This window comes from Mustela lutreola, chromosome 2, assembly GCF_030435805.1.
Source record: "Mustela lutreola isolate mMusLut2 chromosome 2, mMusLut2.pri, whole genome shotgun sequence".
Taxonomy (NCBI): Eukaryota; Metazoa; Chordata; class Mammalia; order Carnivora; family Mustelidae; genus Mustela; species Mustela lutreola.
The window spans coordinates 102,153,910-102,171,948 of NC_081291.1; the positions used below are offsets into that span (position 1 = coordinate 102,153,910).

Genomic DNA, 18,039 nt, shown 5'->3' on the forward strand with positions numbered 1-18,039 from the left:
ATTCATGATTTTATAGTGTTTAGTTTCTTAATTTATAAAATTTGTGTTATGGTAGAGTAGTAACACAAATTCCCATGTGCCACTTTAATTAACTTGAATTAATTAAATCTAGAAATGTGTAAAATTTATTTAATGCTAACATCCCTCAAAATGCCAATGGAGATGCTGGAAGAATTTGTGAGCTATTACATAGAAAGCCTATACTCTACTACTAAGTTTAATTCCCTACCTACAATATTTTTTTTTCCCAATTTCTCTGTGGTATATATTTTATTTTTTTTATTATTAACATAAAATGTATTGTTTCAAGGGTACAGGTCTGTGATTTACCAGTCTTACACAATACACGGTGCTCACCACAACACATACCCTCCCCAATGTCCATCACCCAGTCATCCCATCCTTCCCACCCCCCTCCATTCCAGCAACCCTGTTTGTTTCCTGAGATTAAATGTCTCTTATGGTTTGTCTCTCTCTCTGGTTTTGCTTTGTTTCATTTTTTTCCTCTCTTCCCCTATGATCTTCTGCCTTGTTTCTTATACTGAAACCACTATCTTATCCATATTGTCTCATTCAATTTCACTCATAATTTAATTTTTTTTTTAATTGGAAGACACATCTCAGGTTTTCTGTAAGAAATATCTTAAGATCTGGTCTACTTTACTAGCCTAGGCATGAAGTACAAGACTGTGTCTATTCCTTATCTACTTAAAGCACCTCAACTGGAATTTAATATCTTATGATGACTTAGTTATTTCTCTTCATAATTCATGAAAGTGGTGAATGTGCTCAACCTTTAATATAGCAGTAGGCCCAAATGTATATATAGCCAAGAACTACTACAAGATAAAAGAGTTTCAGCCTTATAAACTTGTGATTCCTATAGGTCCTATAATCAAATTGAGCTGACATTCACAGAACATTCCACACAACAAATGCAGAGTTCACATTCAAGTATAGAGGCAGTCCTTGCTTTTTGCATGGTACCATGTTAAATGAACTTTTTGAGCATATCAAAATCTTTACATGTTTCTAGTATGAATGAGTTTCAATTAAGGTGGCACTGTACAAAGCAAAGACAGCTTATAATGAAACATTCACCAAGATAAAAGGGCCATAAAACAAGTCAGAAAAAATTTCAAAGGATTGAAATGATACAGGTATGTTATCTGACCACAAAGAATTAAGGTTGAAACTGGTAACAATAAAACATCAAGAAAATTCATTCAAATGTGGAATTTAAGAAACAGAACAAACCAGCACAGGGGGAAAAAGGAGGAAAACCAAGAAAGACTCTTTAACTATAGAGAACAAACTGATGGTTACCAGAGGGGAGGTGGGTGGGCAGATGGGCTAAATAGGTGATGGGGATTATGAAATGCACTTGTCATGAGCACCAAGTGCTGTATGAAGTGTACAATCACTAAATTGTAAACCTGAAACTAATATTACACTGCATGCTAACTAGCTGAATTTAAATAAAAACTTTAAAAAAAATTCTCAAATATTTGGAAATTAAGCAACTTACTTCTAAGTAACTGACAGTTAAAAAAAAAAAAAAAGATAGTACATATAGCATTTAGCATAATCCACCCAAAAAAAGCTTGTTGGATTAAACAAGCCCTATGTTTGGGTTGAAATATTTCCACTGCAGAAGATCTGAAAGATCAGGGGCACCTGGGTGGCTCAGTGGGTTAATCCTCTGCCTTCAGCTCAGGTCTTGATCCTGGGGTCCTGGGACTGAGCCTCACATTTGGCTCCCTGCACAGCAGGGAACCTGCTTCCCCCTCTCTCTCTGCCTACTTGTGACTTTTCTCTCTCTCTCTAAGTCAAATAAATTTAAAAAATCTTAAAAATTAAAAAAAAAAAAAAAGATCTGAAAGATCAAATAGAAAAAGTTCACCTTTATTCTTCTTGCCACGGAAGCTATTAGGAAAGTGCTGGGCCACAGAACAATACTTTCCTCCACTCTTAATTAAAGTAAAAGATATGTTTTAGGAAAATGCTATGGAAATAAATATCTATAGGTGCTGCTTAAAGTTAAGAAGCAAGGCAAATCCTTCAAAGTCTTACAGTATGCTTCAGCCAACATTTTAAAATTTCACACCTAGAGATTATTTTTTGTTACAATTTTAAAAATGTTTGAATCCACTGCTCTAATTGTACTTTCAGTCAAGTACTGCACATTTGAAAAACAATGTGGAACATCTTCTCAAGAATTCTGGCTATTAAAACACTAAATAAACACATATACCTTAGCCGCATTGATGAAACATGTTTGCAATCGTCTCCCCAAAACCAGAAAATTTTCTGCAGCTGATGGGAGTAATTCATTGTAAAATTCCTCTGCATCTTCTCCTGGCTCCAAGCCCACACAGCAATGGCTGAAATAAGAGCACAAATCTGTGACTAAGTTTGTGTTAATAAAGGAGAGAAAGTCATTTAGAGAAATGAATCCTCCCGAAACTGCTCAGAAAGGTCAGTCCCTGGATATAAGAGGGGTATACTCAACCCTCAATAATAAAAATTATTTGTGTAGACTACTATTAACAAGAGTCCCTAACCCAAGAATGGTTTCTAATTAGTAAATATTGCTATCAAACACTTTTCAACATAATGTGAAGACACTGATAAACAATAGTGACTACCCATGAGTATGCTAAAAACTTAACTGGTGAATGAATGCTCAATTTGCTTTTTTTTTGTACACCAGTCCTAAAGTAATGGCCAAATGCTAACATAGATCTGTTTCTCTTTCTATTTTGGTTGCTAAAGTTAATTATTTAAGAGTGTCTATTTTGATTGTGAACATTAATAAATAAAAATTGTTTTTTGTACATTCACAAACACAGGGATTTCTTAATATTTGGATTCCACCCCATAGAGCCTTAATATTTTCATGAGCCAAAATATCTAATCAAAACAAAGGCTTTATTTACTTAAGGAAATAATCTTGAAAATTAAAGTATAAGGAAAGAACATTATGTACATTTGTTAATTGTTTTTTCTAACTATACATCTTGAATCTGGCCTTTACGTAGAAACAAATTAGGAATAGCAGTTTTGAAAGGTAAGATCAGTTAGTAATGCATGTTTTTAGTGACTTAATTGGGAAGTAGCTTAGGCACTGAGAACAACTGGTTTATTTTTTTGCCTTTTTAAAAAAATAAATGATTTTGATCTTTTCTCTCAATTTCTAGCATGGCAGTAGGTCAGTACATGCTGCTTCTGAATTTTATTCACAGAATTTTGGGTTACCTAATGAAATACACAATTAAGATAACTAAATCAATACAGCATGGAACAACTAGTTTCTACATCTGTTCTCCTATAGTATTTTGCTTTATCTTTCATTTCACACCTCTTTCATTCAGCCTTGTATGATAAAGTCACATAACTGCCATCTCATCTCTATTTAGAGTCGGGGCCTTAGTATCTTCATTTCTTCATATATTCTATAATCAATAAAGAGTCTGTTAGGTACTTGAGACTCAGTGGTAAGCAAAAGACATGATTATCATCTTCATAGGACATATGCAGCAAAATTTTAGACAGTGAAATATTCACAAATATAGTTAAAAATAATAATATATGGTATGAAGGAAAAGTACAACCATATTTACCACAAAGAAAGTTGCCAGTGCTTATTAACCAGATGAGTAAAAAGAAGCAAATGTTATAAATAAGAATCTACTACTACATCCCTCAAGAACAAGTGGACTTATTGCTTCACTTTACCTTAATATCTGTGTAAGCTGAGAAATTGTAGTCCAACCTCCCTGGATTCGAGAACAATCTTGACTGAGCACCAAAAGGCAATACTGAATGAGATCGTAACAATATATATCTTGTTTGATTTTCTTCAACTCTGAGCTTCCTAAAGGTGTGTTGTTTATTATTTCTAAGGCAAAAGCAAATAGGATATACTTATTTTTGCTCAATAAATCCAAGAGCTTTTTTTTTTTTTTAGTTTGAATAACAACTAAAAACATTTTTAAAAAGAAAACAAAATCACTGCTTTATCACAAAGTTAAAATTTCTCTGAGCAAGTTAGAAACAAATGCCAAAACTATACCCATGATGGAATTATTCTATTACTTAAAAAATGTTAGCCAATCACAAAAAGATTTTCTTAAATTTTTTTTTTTTAAGATTTATTTATTTTGGGGGGGTGGGAGGAGCAGCGGGAGACAGAAAAAGAGTCTTAAGTATACTCTGGGCTGACTGCAGAACCAAATGCAAGGCTTGATTTCATAACCCTGAGATCATGACCCAAGTTGAAACAAAGAGTCAGATGCTCAGCTGACTGCACCACCCAGGGGCCCCAAGATTTTCTTACCTTTTAACTTCAACAGTATAACAGGGACATTCTGCTCAGGACTTTTTGCAACTTCGGCAGCTAGAGATAAGATCCTTGGGTCTGTACCTGTTGGCTTCATTTCTTATATCACCTATATTTTAACAGAATCAGAAAGATAAAGGTTAAACAGCACTAAAACATTTGCTCCCTAAATAATGTCTGAAAAACAGTTTCAATATAAATAAAACTTTAAGTTTGCTTGCTTTGGGAAGTGAAGGGTATATTTTTCAATTTCTTTCTTATAGAAGGCTCTGGTTTTTCTAACTAAAATATATCTAAAAGAGCTACAGACTCCTATAATTTACTGTGACAGTTACAGCACATATGATTTATCATGCACTAGAAGTCATAAATAGTGCTAGACGCTCCATATTCACTCTTTCTAATCTGCACAGCAATCCTGTAATAGAGATTACTTTATCACAAAAGAAACACTAAGTACAGAAAAGAGCTAACATAGGCCTGAAACAAGATTGGCCCCTGGTTGGTGCCTAGGAACTTGGGTTTTGGAAGGGTTTCCATCATTCCCTATTAAGAGTGGCTCATTGTGCCTGAAGTGTTTGTGTAAATAATGTGGCTTATGCAGAATGTCTGCTTTCCTTCCAGAAGTTTGAAATTCTAGTAGTTGGGAGTAGAGGATACCCACATGACCTTTGTGACTGAGTCTCTACTGAGGTTCTCTGGTAGACAACACTTCAAAATGTCAGAATTCATTATAGGAAGAATTAAGTGTGTCCTATGTAATACACTGGGAGAGGATTCTTGGAAGTTTGCACCTTCCTCAGGATTTTGTTCCATTTGCCTTTTCTTTTTGTTAATTTTGCTTTGTATCCTTTCACTGAGATAAATCACAGCCACAAATATGACTATATCCTAAGAACTCTGAGCCTTCCCAGTGAATCACTGAATCTAGGGTTGGTCTTGGGGATCCCCAACATACAACTCAGAAACGAAATGTAATTACAGGATAACAAAAGCTTGTTTACAAATAGCATAATAAATAAAATTATCTTAAAATTAAATAAAAAATGCATCCCAATTCATTAAAACTTTACAAAAAAATTTTAAGGCATTCAAAGCTCAAAGATATCATTATTTAATGAAAAGTACAATCTTTACTTATATTTACTTACATGAATTAAGTACAGGGCTAAATGCTTTTATATACGTCATCTTATTAAATCTTCATAACAGGAGTATGAGGTAGAGCCTGTAATCATCTCATTTTACAGATATGAAAAATAAAGCTTCAAGAAGAAACTTACCATAATTCCACCAGCATATGATGGAGTAGGTATTCAAATCCAGATCAGTCTGACTTCAAAGTCTATGGTTTTAGCTACAATGTTAATTATCTTCCCTTCCATGTAAAACAGTAAAAAACACAAAATGTATTCCCAAATGACACTTCTAACTCACTCACTTTTAGCTATTATTCTTCACCACTGGCACCACTTTATACCTAAGACTTGGATATAATACAAGCATCGAGATGTTACTCCTTTAAGTAAAACATAAATCACCAAAAAAATTTGATAAATAAAATCTTAAAAAAAAAATTTCTGAAACTATTTCAAAGAAAGCCCACCACAGCTCCTGGTGTCACTCCTGGTGCATAGTAGACATACAACTTTCCAAGAGAGTAGATACAGTTATCTCACTCTTTCCAGTGGCTGCATTATGCTATGCTTCCTTTGTAAGAGTGCATCAAAATATTATTTAAACCACATGGGTGTTCAAATGGGTGTTCCAATTTGTATTTCCACTAGCAACACATGAGGGTGCTCATTTTACTAAGCCTTCCTTAATACAAACTGTTATCTTTTACATTTCTACTAAATGAAAAATGGCATCATCTTGTTTCAATTTGCATTGCTTTGATTATTAGATAAATTAGGCACATCTCATGTTCACTGTCTGCTTCTTTTATATATTTTCTATTCATATCTTTCAACAATTTATATATTGGTTTCTTCTGTAGAAGCTTTCAGCTTTTGTTATGGATCTGAACATTTTACCTTTTATATTGGCTGTAACCAATTTCTCATTGTCATTTATTAAGTTTAAATATAGTGTCTCTATCACAGTTTTACAATTTCCATGTACTCAAGTGTAACAATCTTCTAGTATATGACATCTACTTTGGTGACATTCTTAGAAAAGTTCTCCCTACCTTAAAATCTAAAATACAGTCTCTTAATTTTTTCTGGTGTTTTTATGGTTAGTTTTAGTGCTATCTTCATTCACTTATATCTTTATATTTTCAATACACACTTATTCGTGAATGGTATATGACAGAAACCTAACTATATTTTTTAAGTTAGATGAGGTTATAGATTTGTAGAAAAGAACAAACGCATACAGCTATCATAAATTTCTGAAGTAATATGTCATGAATGATATAAACAAAGCAACCTGAAATGTCACTTGGGTACATTTTTGAACTCTATTTAATTCATTAATCTAATTTTTTTTTTTTTTTAAATTCCAGGGCTGGTACAACCTGGTTCATTTTAATGCATGTTTGGTGAAAATTCACACCAGTAGGATTCATGTCAGTAAAACTCATACCACCCTTGGTTGCTGCCTTCTTATCTCTTGATTCACTGTCATTTACCCAGAGGCTAGACCAGTGCCTTAACCTATACCTGGTAGGTAGTTAATAAATATAAGCTGAAGCAGGGAATAAAAATACAAATTTTGGGCATTTCAAAATTTACTTTTTTTTTTTTATTCTGTTATGTTAGTCACCATAGAGTACATCATTAGTTTTTGACATAGTGTTCATGATTCATTGTTTGTATATAACACCCAATGCCCCATGCTCTACAGGCATTTCAAAACTCACTTTTTTTTTTAATTATGTTGTGTTAGTCACCATACAGTACATCATTAGTTTTTGATGTAGTGTTCCATGATTGTATATAACACCCACAGCTCCATGCAATACGTGCCCCCCCTTAATACCCATCACCAGGCTATCCCATTTCCCCACTCCTCTCTCCTCTGAAAACCTCAGTTTCCAGTAGTCCATAGTCTCTCATGGTTTGTTTCCCCCGCTAATTTCACCACGCCCCTTCATTTTTCCCTTCCCTCTCCTGATTTCCTCCACGCTATTCCTTATGCTCCACAAGTGAAACCACATGATCGACCTTCGCCGCTTTCGCCGCTTTACTTATTTCACTTAGCATAATCCCCTCCAGTTTCATCCATGTCGATGCAAATAGTGGGTATTTATCCTTTCTGATGGCTGAATAATATTCCATTGTATATATGGACATCTTCTTTAGCCATTTGCCTGTGGAAGGGCATCTTGGCTCCTTGCAGTTTGGCTATTGAGGACATTGCTGCTACAAACATTGGGGGTGCATATGCCCCTTCTTTTCACCAAAACTGTATCTTTGGGGTAAATACCCTGTAGTGCAATTGCTGGGTCATACGATAGCTCTACTTTAAACTTTTTGAGGAACCTCCATACTGTTTTCCAAAGTGGCTCTACCAACTTGCATTCCCAGCAAATGTTTAAGAGGGTTCCCCTTTCTCCATATTCTCTCCAACATTTGTTGCTTCCTGCCTTGTAAATTTTTGCCATTCTAACTGGTGTATGGTAGTATTTCAATTTCTTGACTCTCTGCTTTCTTTTTTATTACAATATGTAAACCTCAAATTTCTAAATGAAAGTCTTTTTTAAGTAAAATAGGCTTAAAACACTGTTGTTCCCCTCTAGTTAACATAATACAACACCACTGAAACATTATTATCACCAAACACGTGTGTAGGGCACTATGTTAGATGCATCAGTCATAAGAATTTTATATGGGACAGAGTCCCTATTGTTCATGTTCTGGTTGGGAAAGAAAAAGTATACATGCATGTTTATACACATGTGTAAAATAAAATACTTAATTATGTGAAATACTTTAAGTGCCAAATAGATGACAGAGATGATAAGAAAACAAATATTTTATGTGAAATACTTTAAGTGCCAAATAGATGACAGAGATGATAAGAAAACAAACCAGAGTCAGAGGAGTGGGTTTCTCTCAACCAGTTTTCTTATCTGTAAACAAAACAGCAATTCCTACTTTTAAGAATAATTCAAGATTTAGAAAAGAAAGCAGAAACCAAGGGTGGTTCTAAAATATTGCCACACAGTGGAGTTATACATCAATAATGACAACCATTTGGAGAGATTTTACTATGTGCTGTGAATTGTTTTAAATCCTTTCATGTATTAATTCAATTAACCCTCTCAACAATTCTAAGGAGTAAGCACTATTATCCCCCCCATTTTAATGAAGAGCATATTTTAGTTTGCATGAAGTCACACTGTAAAGTAGGAAGCTGGGGTTGAAATACAAAAATTCTGGCTCCAGAACCTGGGCATTTAATTACCACACTAAACAATCTTAATACTTATTTAAAAAGCAGAATTTAAACAAGCAGATACAGTAAGGGAGATATATGCATGTACTTGGCTAAAACAATAAATAGACGAATTTGGCTAAGAAAGCATGGGAGTAGAGTTTGATTACATACTTACCCTGAAAAACAACCACCGGTTGCGACAACCATCTGTAAACTTTTGTTGGATGATTCTCCTCTAATAAAACACTTTCCTCATCTTTACCATGAAACTCGTTAACTTTAAACAGGAAAAAAAAAAAAAAGGCAATTATTTTTCAATTATTAATGCTATTACCCTTTGCCACAGCAGGAACTTGGGCCTTGATCCTTTGGGAATTTCGTCTTCCTGCCCGTGCCTGTTACTGCCTCCAAGAATCACTGTGAAGGAAATAAATAAAAGGAGGCTACCTAATGCAATCTGGTTGCAACTGATCCGAAATCTGTAATTTCTAACTCCGAATCTTTCCTCCCCTTCCTTCCCGTCCACTGTCCCAACACCACCGGGAACTTCCCTGGAAAAGATCCTAAGGCGATTGCCCAGGTAACGGCGTCGCCTCCAGTGAGGTCCAAGGTCCGAGACTCCGAGGCCGCGAGCTCCTTCGCTCCGGATTCTAGACCCAGCCTCGGCGGTACCAGGCCTTGGGCAAGACACCGGGCCTTGAGCCCCGCTCTCGCCCCTCCCCGGGCCTCAGTTTCTACTACAGATCTCCACAGAAAGGGCGCAAATCCTCCCGCTACGAGCGGCTATGTGCCCGGACGCTTGGCCCCGAAACCCTGTGGCCTTGGCTTCCCGGCACCTCGAGATTCTCTTCTTCCCCAGTCGCCACCTGAGGTGAGTTACCTCATCCTCTCTTCGCGTTCTCCTCCAGGAGCCCCTGCTCCCACCAATCACCTCAGAAGCGCGGCCTTGTCCCGGCGGCGTGCGTCGCAACGCGGGAAAGGACCTGGAGGCGGGACCAGGATCCTCGGAGCGAGGGGGCGGGGCGTTCCCTCCGGGCAGCCAGTCAGCTCGCGAGAGGAGCCCAGGGGGCTGCGCGCGTCAGGCGCGGGGCGGAGTCTGCTGGCTGCCCCCGCTAGTGCAAGTGCAGCTGCTTCAGGATGAGGTGGCAGACGGGAGGCAGCGCAGGTGGCCAAGCAAAGTCGCAGCCAGAGAAAAATGATGACTGGAGCAGCGGGACTCTCGTACATGGACCGTCGCGAGCGGGTTCTCAAGTTAGGCGAGAGTTTTGAGAAGCAGCCGCGCTGCGCCTTCCACACCGTACGCTGTGAGTGAGGACGGTCCCCGGGAGTAAGAGGGAACTCTGGATATGGGGTTGTGGAGGCACAAACCTCTGAGTTGTGTTCCCACAGATCCCCTTAGTCTGCTGGAGAATGGGGTGTCCAGCCTTTCTCCGTTGCTCTGCCTGGAGTCTCAGGGGTTTCGTGGAAGGAGCCGGAGTTGAGCAGGTGTGGGTAAACCCTGGGTAGAGAGATTCGAGTGAGACCAAGAAGCAGAAAGGGAAACTTTGTGGAGGAGACCTACAGGGGTGACTGTGGAGACAGACGTGACTGGTAGATGATGCAGCGATGGACGGGGAAATAGTAAGGTGACAGATGGAAGGGTGCAAAGTACCGCACTATTATTATGCGGAGGAAAGGAATGCCTTGAGGCTGGTAGGGAAATAGTCCCTCTTTTCTTCACTTTTTCTGCCTCTAGCTGTTTAGAGTTCTTGTTTCATGTGTTCCTGGGTAGATATTCTGAACCGTTCCAGTAATCTGTATCTCTTTTGACCCGTAATTTCGTTCAGATAATGATCAAATACTGATTATCAAAATACTGGAGGATGTGTTATTCATTTTTTTTAGAAAGTTATTTACTGACCTTCGATTTCTCCTTTTGAAGTCCTTTGATTGTCCTCTGGAACTAGTTTTGATAAATTACCCTCTGTTATCTTGAGTTAGAAAAAGGAGCTTTTATTTTAATGTTGGATGGTATAGATTCCAAAAAGGAAAATATAGCATACTATGATTTGGTATGTAAAACATTTCATTCTTTGCATAGTAGCCCTCAGAATTATAGAGCAGAAAGGAAACTTTAAGATCTTTGAATCATAACCTCTTATTTTTATGTGGCAAAATTGTAAAGTAGGTATTTTTTCACTTCCTTTTTCCTGCCTTGTTCTTCCTGAGTGTCTCATCATTCTACCTTTGTCAGTGCTTAGACTATCAGAGATCTTCATGGTTTTTAATCTGAACTGCTCCATGCTTAAATCAAAATACCCAATTTAAAACTCAACAGACTCTGAAAGTTTATAGTTAAATTATTGACAATCTAATTATAGTAACTCAGGGTAAAAGTATAAAGACCAATAGGTTTAACTTTCCAAGGATATATTTGCATTTTATAAAAGGGTTTTGTTAAGCAAAATTAACATCCAGTTGGTAGAATAAACAGGGTAGATAATTGTTAACAGATGATCTTCAACAGGGTCCTTTTATTTTGTTTTCGTTTTTTTCCCCTACAACCCTGAGACTTGACTGCCTAACAGACTGAGCCACCCAGGCACCCCATCCTTTGTTTTTTCTGCTTTGCCATATTTGTCATCTAACATTAACCACAGTGAGACAGTTGGTGCGGCTATGTAGTTTCTCTCTTTCAGTCCCATTTTCCAAAAGTATGATATAGCTTTTACCTGGTTTCTCCATCCCTTTGTTGCAAATAGTATCTCCTCTCTCCTCTTCTTTCTCAGATTTGCAGTAGCCCTTTTAATAATTTTTCAAATCATAAAGTTTAAGATTATGAAAGTTTATTCATTTGTTTGGTTGTTATATTTTCATATAACTTGGGTATATATTCTCTTTCAAGGACATGAATCCTAAATGAAGAGAATATAAAATAGCCTTTGAAAAGCTCCTTGCAAGTGCTTCAGCATGCTGGAATTGTGCCTTTAGAGCTCAAGAATCAGTTGATCTAGCTACAAAAATGAAAAAAAAAAAAAAAAAAACAACAAAAATAGACAAAAGAACCATAGGAATAACAATCACAATAAACCCATATGTTTGAATATACTTAGTGCTGTGGAAGACATAAGAAAGGTTTTAGCCTCAGTTTTATTCTTGTTGAAGCGGGCAGAATTTTTCTAGATTTATTTGAACAAAAACAATCATTATCCTTGAGGATAGGTTCATTTACCATATGATCCTCACTCTTAAAGACCCAGAGTAAGGGACGGAAACTATAGAACAGGAAATCTTACTTTCGTTCAGGTGGACCTAATTTATAACAAACACTAGACTTACTCAGTATAATCTGGGAGAAAATAATATTCTATGTTTATGTACAGGGGTAATTATGCCTGTCTAATGTGCTGAGGCCTTGTACAAAACTGGACATGAATTCTGGCCTCCACCACCTATGTATGTAATATAACTTTTGGAACAGGCTCTAAACCCTCAGCCTCAGTTTTCTTGTACAAAAATGGTAACAATAATATCTACATTTCAGAGATTTTTTAAGGATTAAATAAAATTGCATAAACAACCTAGCACAGTAGTTGGTGCTTGGTAGAGAATAAAGTAGTCACTATTATGCTTGAAGGGTTATATCCATGTGTGTATGAGGAATGCTGATGAATATAATTAATTTAGACTTACAAAAGCATTTACCAGGGCTTAGCAATAAAACCTATCAAGAATACAGTCTGGCATGTGGTAGGGAAGACATGGGATGGTCTGTAAATGATAAGCTAAATGTTTAGCAACAGATACTACACTGTGTGGGAGAGTTTGAATAACAGCACACACTAGAATAACTTTTGAATTTGGGCTCATGCTAATTTTACAATTTATATCTAGATAAGGAACTAGACATTGAAATTCCCAAGTGTGTAAATGACACTACTTTTAGCTGACACGAAATGATGAACTCATGGGCAGCGACTACAGGAAGATCGTCTGAGGCTTCAAGTGGACTACTCCCCAAGAAGTGATTAAGTTTTGGTGTGAGCAAACATTAGAAAGTACACTAATGAAAATGGGATTAAAATGATATTTACAATGAATGTTCTCTGATCAATGTTGTATATTGGAAAGGGTATGGGTTTTGGAGTTAGTTGAATTAGTTCTTATCCCAGGAAGTAAATTTATGATAGTAATCGTAATTCTTTTATGGAGATATCACTTTTGTGACTATTTCAGCTGTAGTGTCACATAATGTCTATATCTCCATAAAAGAATTACGATTAGACATTATGTGACACTACAGCTGAAATAGTCACAAAAGTGATCAGCATTGACTGAAAAAGCATTAAGTTCAAAGTAGGAAATGTTTTTCTACTCTATGCATAATATAAGTAATTGCACTATAAAGAAGAAAATAATAGGGGCACCTGGGTGGCTCAGTTGGTGACGCGTCAGGCTCTTGATTTTGGCTCAGGTCATGATCTCAGAATCATGAAATCAAGCCCATCATGAAATCAAGAGATTTTCTCTCTCCCTCTACTCCTTCCTCCTCCACCCCTTCCCCTATCCCTCCTCCTGCACCCTCTCACTCTCTCTCTCTAAAATAGATAAATCTTATATAAAAAAAAGAAGAAATAACATAGATGAAGGAAATCTACAGAGAATAAATAAATAGTAAAATTAGTGGTGAGTTTTCCAAACTAAGGAGAACTGAAAGAAAGAAACTGTGTAGTCTGGAATTATAGCAGCTTTGAAAATACATTTGGCATTTGGAAGCACATGGAAAACAAGAGATTACTCAACAAATTCTATAATTCTAGGTCTATACTTTGTTCACTTGAAAATCAAAAGTTGTATACTTAAAAAAACTTATTTGAAAGTAAATAAAAGACAATCTTAATATAGAAAGTAATAAAAAGTAAAACTTATTCAAACAGCAAATAATTAGAAATATAAATAGGGGGACACCTGGGTGGCTCCGTTGTTAAGCGAACGGATGCCTTTGGCTCAGTTCATGATCCCAGGGTCATGGGATCAAGCCCCACATTGGGCTCCCTGCTCAGAGGGAAGCCTGCTTCTCCCTCTTCCACTCCCCCTGATTGTGCTCTCTCTCTCGCTGTGTCTCTCTCTGTCAAATAAACAAATAAAATCTTAAAAAAAATATATATATATAAATAGGTTCAGAATAGTTTTGATTTATTGTTTATAAGTTCATCCTTATCATTAAGTAAAGCTACAGCTATTTTGAATACATTTCTGTCTCTTGTAGTTGTCCCATAGACATTTAAACTTCAAGGACTTGTGAATCTCTTGAAATTACAGTACTTGATATGTATGTTCACACATGCATATTTTTTCCTGTGGAGAAGATCTATAGCTGATCTATAATTTTTATCAGATTTCCAAAGGGACTTATAACTATTCCTCACCTCCTAACAACCCCCCCAATACATGCAAAAGTTAAGAACTGAATATAAGTCAAAAAAGCTATATTTTATGAGTGGATGGAGTAGGTGGCTTGATTTCCTGGCTTGATTTTTTACTGGCTTTATTACTTTAGAGGAGTTCCCTATTGGTAAATTGTGGGTGAGAATCTTCAAAGAGTTGTTGTGAAGATCAAAAGTAATGATATATTGGGGCACCTGGCTGGCTCAGTTGTTAAGTGTCTGCCTCCAGCTCAGGTCATGATCCCAGGATCCTGGGATCAGCGTGGAGCCCCACATCAGGCTCCCGGCTCTGCAGGGTGGTCCCACTTCTCCCTCTTTCACTTCCCTTGCTTGTGTTCCTCTCTCACTGTCTTTCTCTCTCTCTGTCAAATAAGTAAATAAAATCTTTAAAAAAGTGGTGATATATTATAAAGAAAAAGAATCAGTATTTGAACACTATAACAGAGATTATAGATTAACAGCCTATTGGCTGAATTTGACAGTAGAGATTCTTTGTTTCACCCACACAGTTGTTGTTTAAACATAAATTTGTTGTAAATAAAATATCAAGATATTTTATACAGAAATCGATTACCAGCTTCTCTTTCAAAAATTAGAGATAACCTGGCCACACCAAACATGTATTCCTCTTGGCACAGCTGATTGTCTTCTTGATATTGGGTTTATTCACTACGATTCCCCAGTGGTCTGCTTCACTGCCTTGGCTTACCTTTCTGGCCTCTTCTCTAAAGCATTATTTAGCTGTAGTTAAATGCAGTCATATCTCCCAGTATTGTCCTTTGTGTCACTGTCAGAAAAATATGGGCGATCAGAGAACCATGGTTTTGCTCTAAGGTGTCATTTTTGTTTTACTTATATATCACAGAGAATTCTTTTTTGTCAAATATTAAGTTTGGGTGCCCTCTATGAGAATAGAAATGTACTAGTGAAAAGTACAAAAGGAATATGGCAGTATCTACCCGAAAGAAATGAGAGTCTTGAAGTACAGATGACTCTGATCCTCAGGAAACAATTAGAAAACAAGCCTTTTGCACATAATTTAGCTGAAATAAGTTTATGCTTAAAATAAGCTTGTAGGTAGTTCAGAGAAGGATAAATATATTAACCAGAGTCAATTATAAAGAGCTCATATGTTCCCATTATATTAAAGACATTATGCTAGGAGTCATATTTCAGGAGGAATTAAAAGTATGAGGCATTATGCTTTAAAATAATTACAGTCCAAAAGGACATGTACAGGAAGAGGTAAATAATGCCATGTCATTTATGTTAGGTTTTGATGAGTGGTATGGTAAAGGCTAAGAAGTGGACGTGCCCCCCACCCAAAAAGAATATTTTGGAGAGTAAGGAAAGGGCTCCACCCAGCGACTACTTTAGGGAAGAGGAGACTTTGAAATAAGACTCACATTCTTCTTCTTCTTTTTTTTTTTTAAACATCATAATTTTATTTTATTTTTTTCAGTGTTCCAGTACATGCCCTCCTTAATACCCACCACAAGATTCACATTCTAAGACCAAAAACAGAAAAACAGATGGGCAAGCTATAGGTACTTTAATAGTTTAGCTTTTTGTTGATTGAAAACTAGTTTGCCCTCAGCAATAATAGAAGGAGATGGCTCTGAAAGATATTATGGAAAAAGACATAGTGATTAGATGTGAGTGATGAAGAAGATAGAGGAACATTTACAGGAATACATACACTGGTGAGCAGAACCTTGAAGGAGAGTTAAAATTAGAAGGTTGTGAACACTTTAAGACAAACAAAGGCTTTTACTGGGTACCCCTATAGGCCATGATGATAAATTACTTATATCAAAAATATTTTAGGGTCACCTGGGTGGCTCAGTGGGTTAAAGCCTCTGCCTTCGGCTCAGGTCATGATCCCAGGGTCCTGGGATTGAGCCCTGTATTGGGCTCTCTCTCAATGGGGAGCCTGCTTCCTCCTCTCTCTCTGCCTGCCTCTCTGCCTACTTGTGATCTGTCCGCCAAATAAATAAATAAAAATCTTAAAAAAAATATTTAAGTGGTATTTACTTCATATATTCTGTATACATCCTTACAAAATGAAGTTTTCACTTTAAGGTTTCAAATGATATTTACTAGCTCAAATTGCGCTTACCTTCTTTCTCCATAAACGTTGATATCAATAATCAGGGGCACATGGGTGGCTCAGTTGGTTAAGTGTCTGCCTTCGGGTCAGGTCATGATCCCGGGGTCCTGGGATGGAGCCCCATGTGTGGCTCCCCACTGAGTGGGAAGTCTCCTTCTCTCTCTCCCTGCACCTGCTCCCCCTCCTGTGTGTGCACTCATGTGCGTGCTCTCTCTTTCTCTCTCTCTAGTAAGTAAATAAAATATTAAAAAAAAAATGAGGCTGATATCAAAGGTTGTTGATTAACCTCTTACCTTTTTAGTCTACTAAATTTATGGTTCCTTATTCTAGCTTTAGCAAATATGAATTTTATGATCTTGGGCAAGGGACTTAATTTCTCCCACCATCCTCTGCCTTCTCTGTAAGAGGGATATTCACTACTTTAAGAATTTTTTTTTAAAATACAGATTCTTTTATTTTTTTTTAAAGATTTTATTCATTTATTGGACAGAGAGAGAGATCACAAGTAGGCAGAGAGGCAGGCAGAGAGAGAGGAAGGGAAGCAGGCTCCCCGTCGAGCAGAGAGCCTGATGTGGGGCTTGATCCCAGGACCCTGAGTTCACGACCTGAGCCGAAGACAGAGGCTTAACCCTCTGAGCCACCCAGGTGCCCCTACTTTAAGAATTTTTGTGAATGTTTGAGATAAAAGTAATTAGGGAAATTTTTAAAATAATATATAAGTAATAGCTGTTACTAATATTTACTTTTGTATCTTTGTTTATTCTCTTGTATTTTCCTGCCTTCTGCTTTCTACTTTTTCTTTATTCCTGTGATACTAAAGGCTCAGTTCAAATTTGTTTTCTTAAATATTATTGCCTTTTAATCAATTAACACTAAGACTTATTTCTCTAGAACTTCTTTTAAGCACCAAAAACTTAACACCTAAATTATTTTTTAACTTTCTCATTACCTTACTGCTACTAACTACCCAACTTATTTTCAGTCTTTATCCTCAGTGGTACTACTTAAGGATACACTGTAAATCAAATTCTTTCACATTTTCTATGTTGCTTATTTTATTTTTTTATCTGTTTCTTAAAATCTAGAAATAAGCATCAAGGTTTTAAGAGATATTGCATGTATTCAGTTTTTAATAAGGCAGCATAAAGAATAAACCACATTATAAAGAACATTTAGTGTGAATTGTTTATATTCATATGTGCTTAGGGAAGTTAAGAATGGATTTCATTTCTTAGAGTCGTTGTAATAATTAAATATGAAGTGTTAAGCAAGATGCCTGGCAGGAAGTAAGTGTTCCATAAATATTAGCGATTATAATTACCATTGGGAAGCAGGACCAGCTTTTGTTTATTGAAAGAAGATAATTTGATGAACACTGGAATATTCTCTTTTCCCAAGATCTACCTATTATAGTTCCCTAAATTCTAATAAATGTTCAGTACTTTGGATTTAAACTTTTTGTCTTTGGCTTCCCTGTTAATATAAAGATCTGTCTCTTGAGGTAAGGGTAATTGGGGTAGGCCTTTTAGGGATTGATAATGTTCTGCTTCTTGATCTTGTTGCTGATTACATATGTGTCACTTTGTGAAAATTCGTCAAGCTTATGACTCATGTTTTAGCTTGCATGTATCCTTTAATAAAGAGTTAACCTGGAAAAAATATATGTTACCCGAGGAGTCCTATATCAGAATTATCAGTCATTTATATGAATTCATGTGAATTATTTTTAAGTTGCTCCCATATCTTAGAGTTTTATAAACTTGTTCAGTATATGA

At 36.5% G+C, this 18,039-nt stretch overlaps 1 protein-coding gene across 5 annotated transcripts in view; it reads right to left on the reverse strand.

Annotated features, from left to right (window-relative positions):
* The window catches only part of IQCB1 (IQ motif containing B1), a 61,954-nt gene extending 52,228 nt beyond the window's left edge, over window positions 1–9,726 (reverse strand). Inside the window, exons 1-7 of one of the 5 annotated variants that reach the window (XM_059162803.1) lie at window positions 9,609–9,726; window positions 8,904–9,005; window positions 8,380–8,420; window positions 5,626–5,720; window positions 4,340–4,451; window positions 3,739–3,901; window positions 2,255–2,384 (exon numbers count right to left, since the gene is read on the reverse strand). In XM_059162803.1, the coding sequence (XP_059018786.1) occupies window positions 2,255–2,384; window positions 3,739–3,901; window positions 4,340–4,439 (393 nt within the window). In that variant the 5' untranslated portion in view covers window positions 4,440–4,451; window positions 5,626–5,720; window positions 8,380–8,420; window positions 8,904–9,005; window positions 9,609–9,726. Of the gene's footprint in view, window positions 1–2,254; window positions 2,385–3,738; window positions 3,902–4,339; window positions 4,452–5,625; window positions 5,721–8,379; window positions 8,421–8,903; window positions 9,006–9,062; window positions 9,146–9,608 lie in introns of all 5 variants that reach the window. The other 4 variants (XM_059162802.1, XM_059162804.1, XM_059162801.1 and 1 more) reach the window with 4 other exon arrangements.
* Window positions 9,727–18,039: the final 8,313 nt, after the last annotated feature.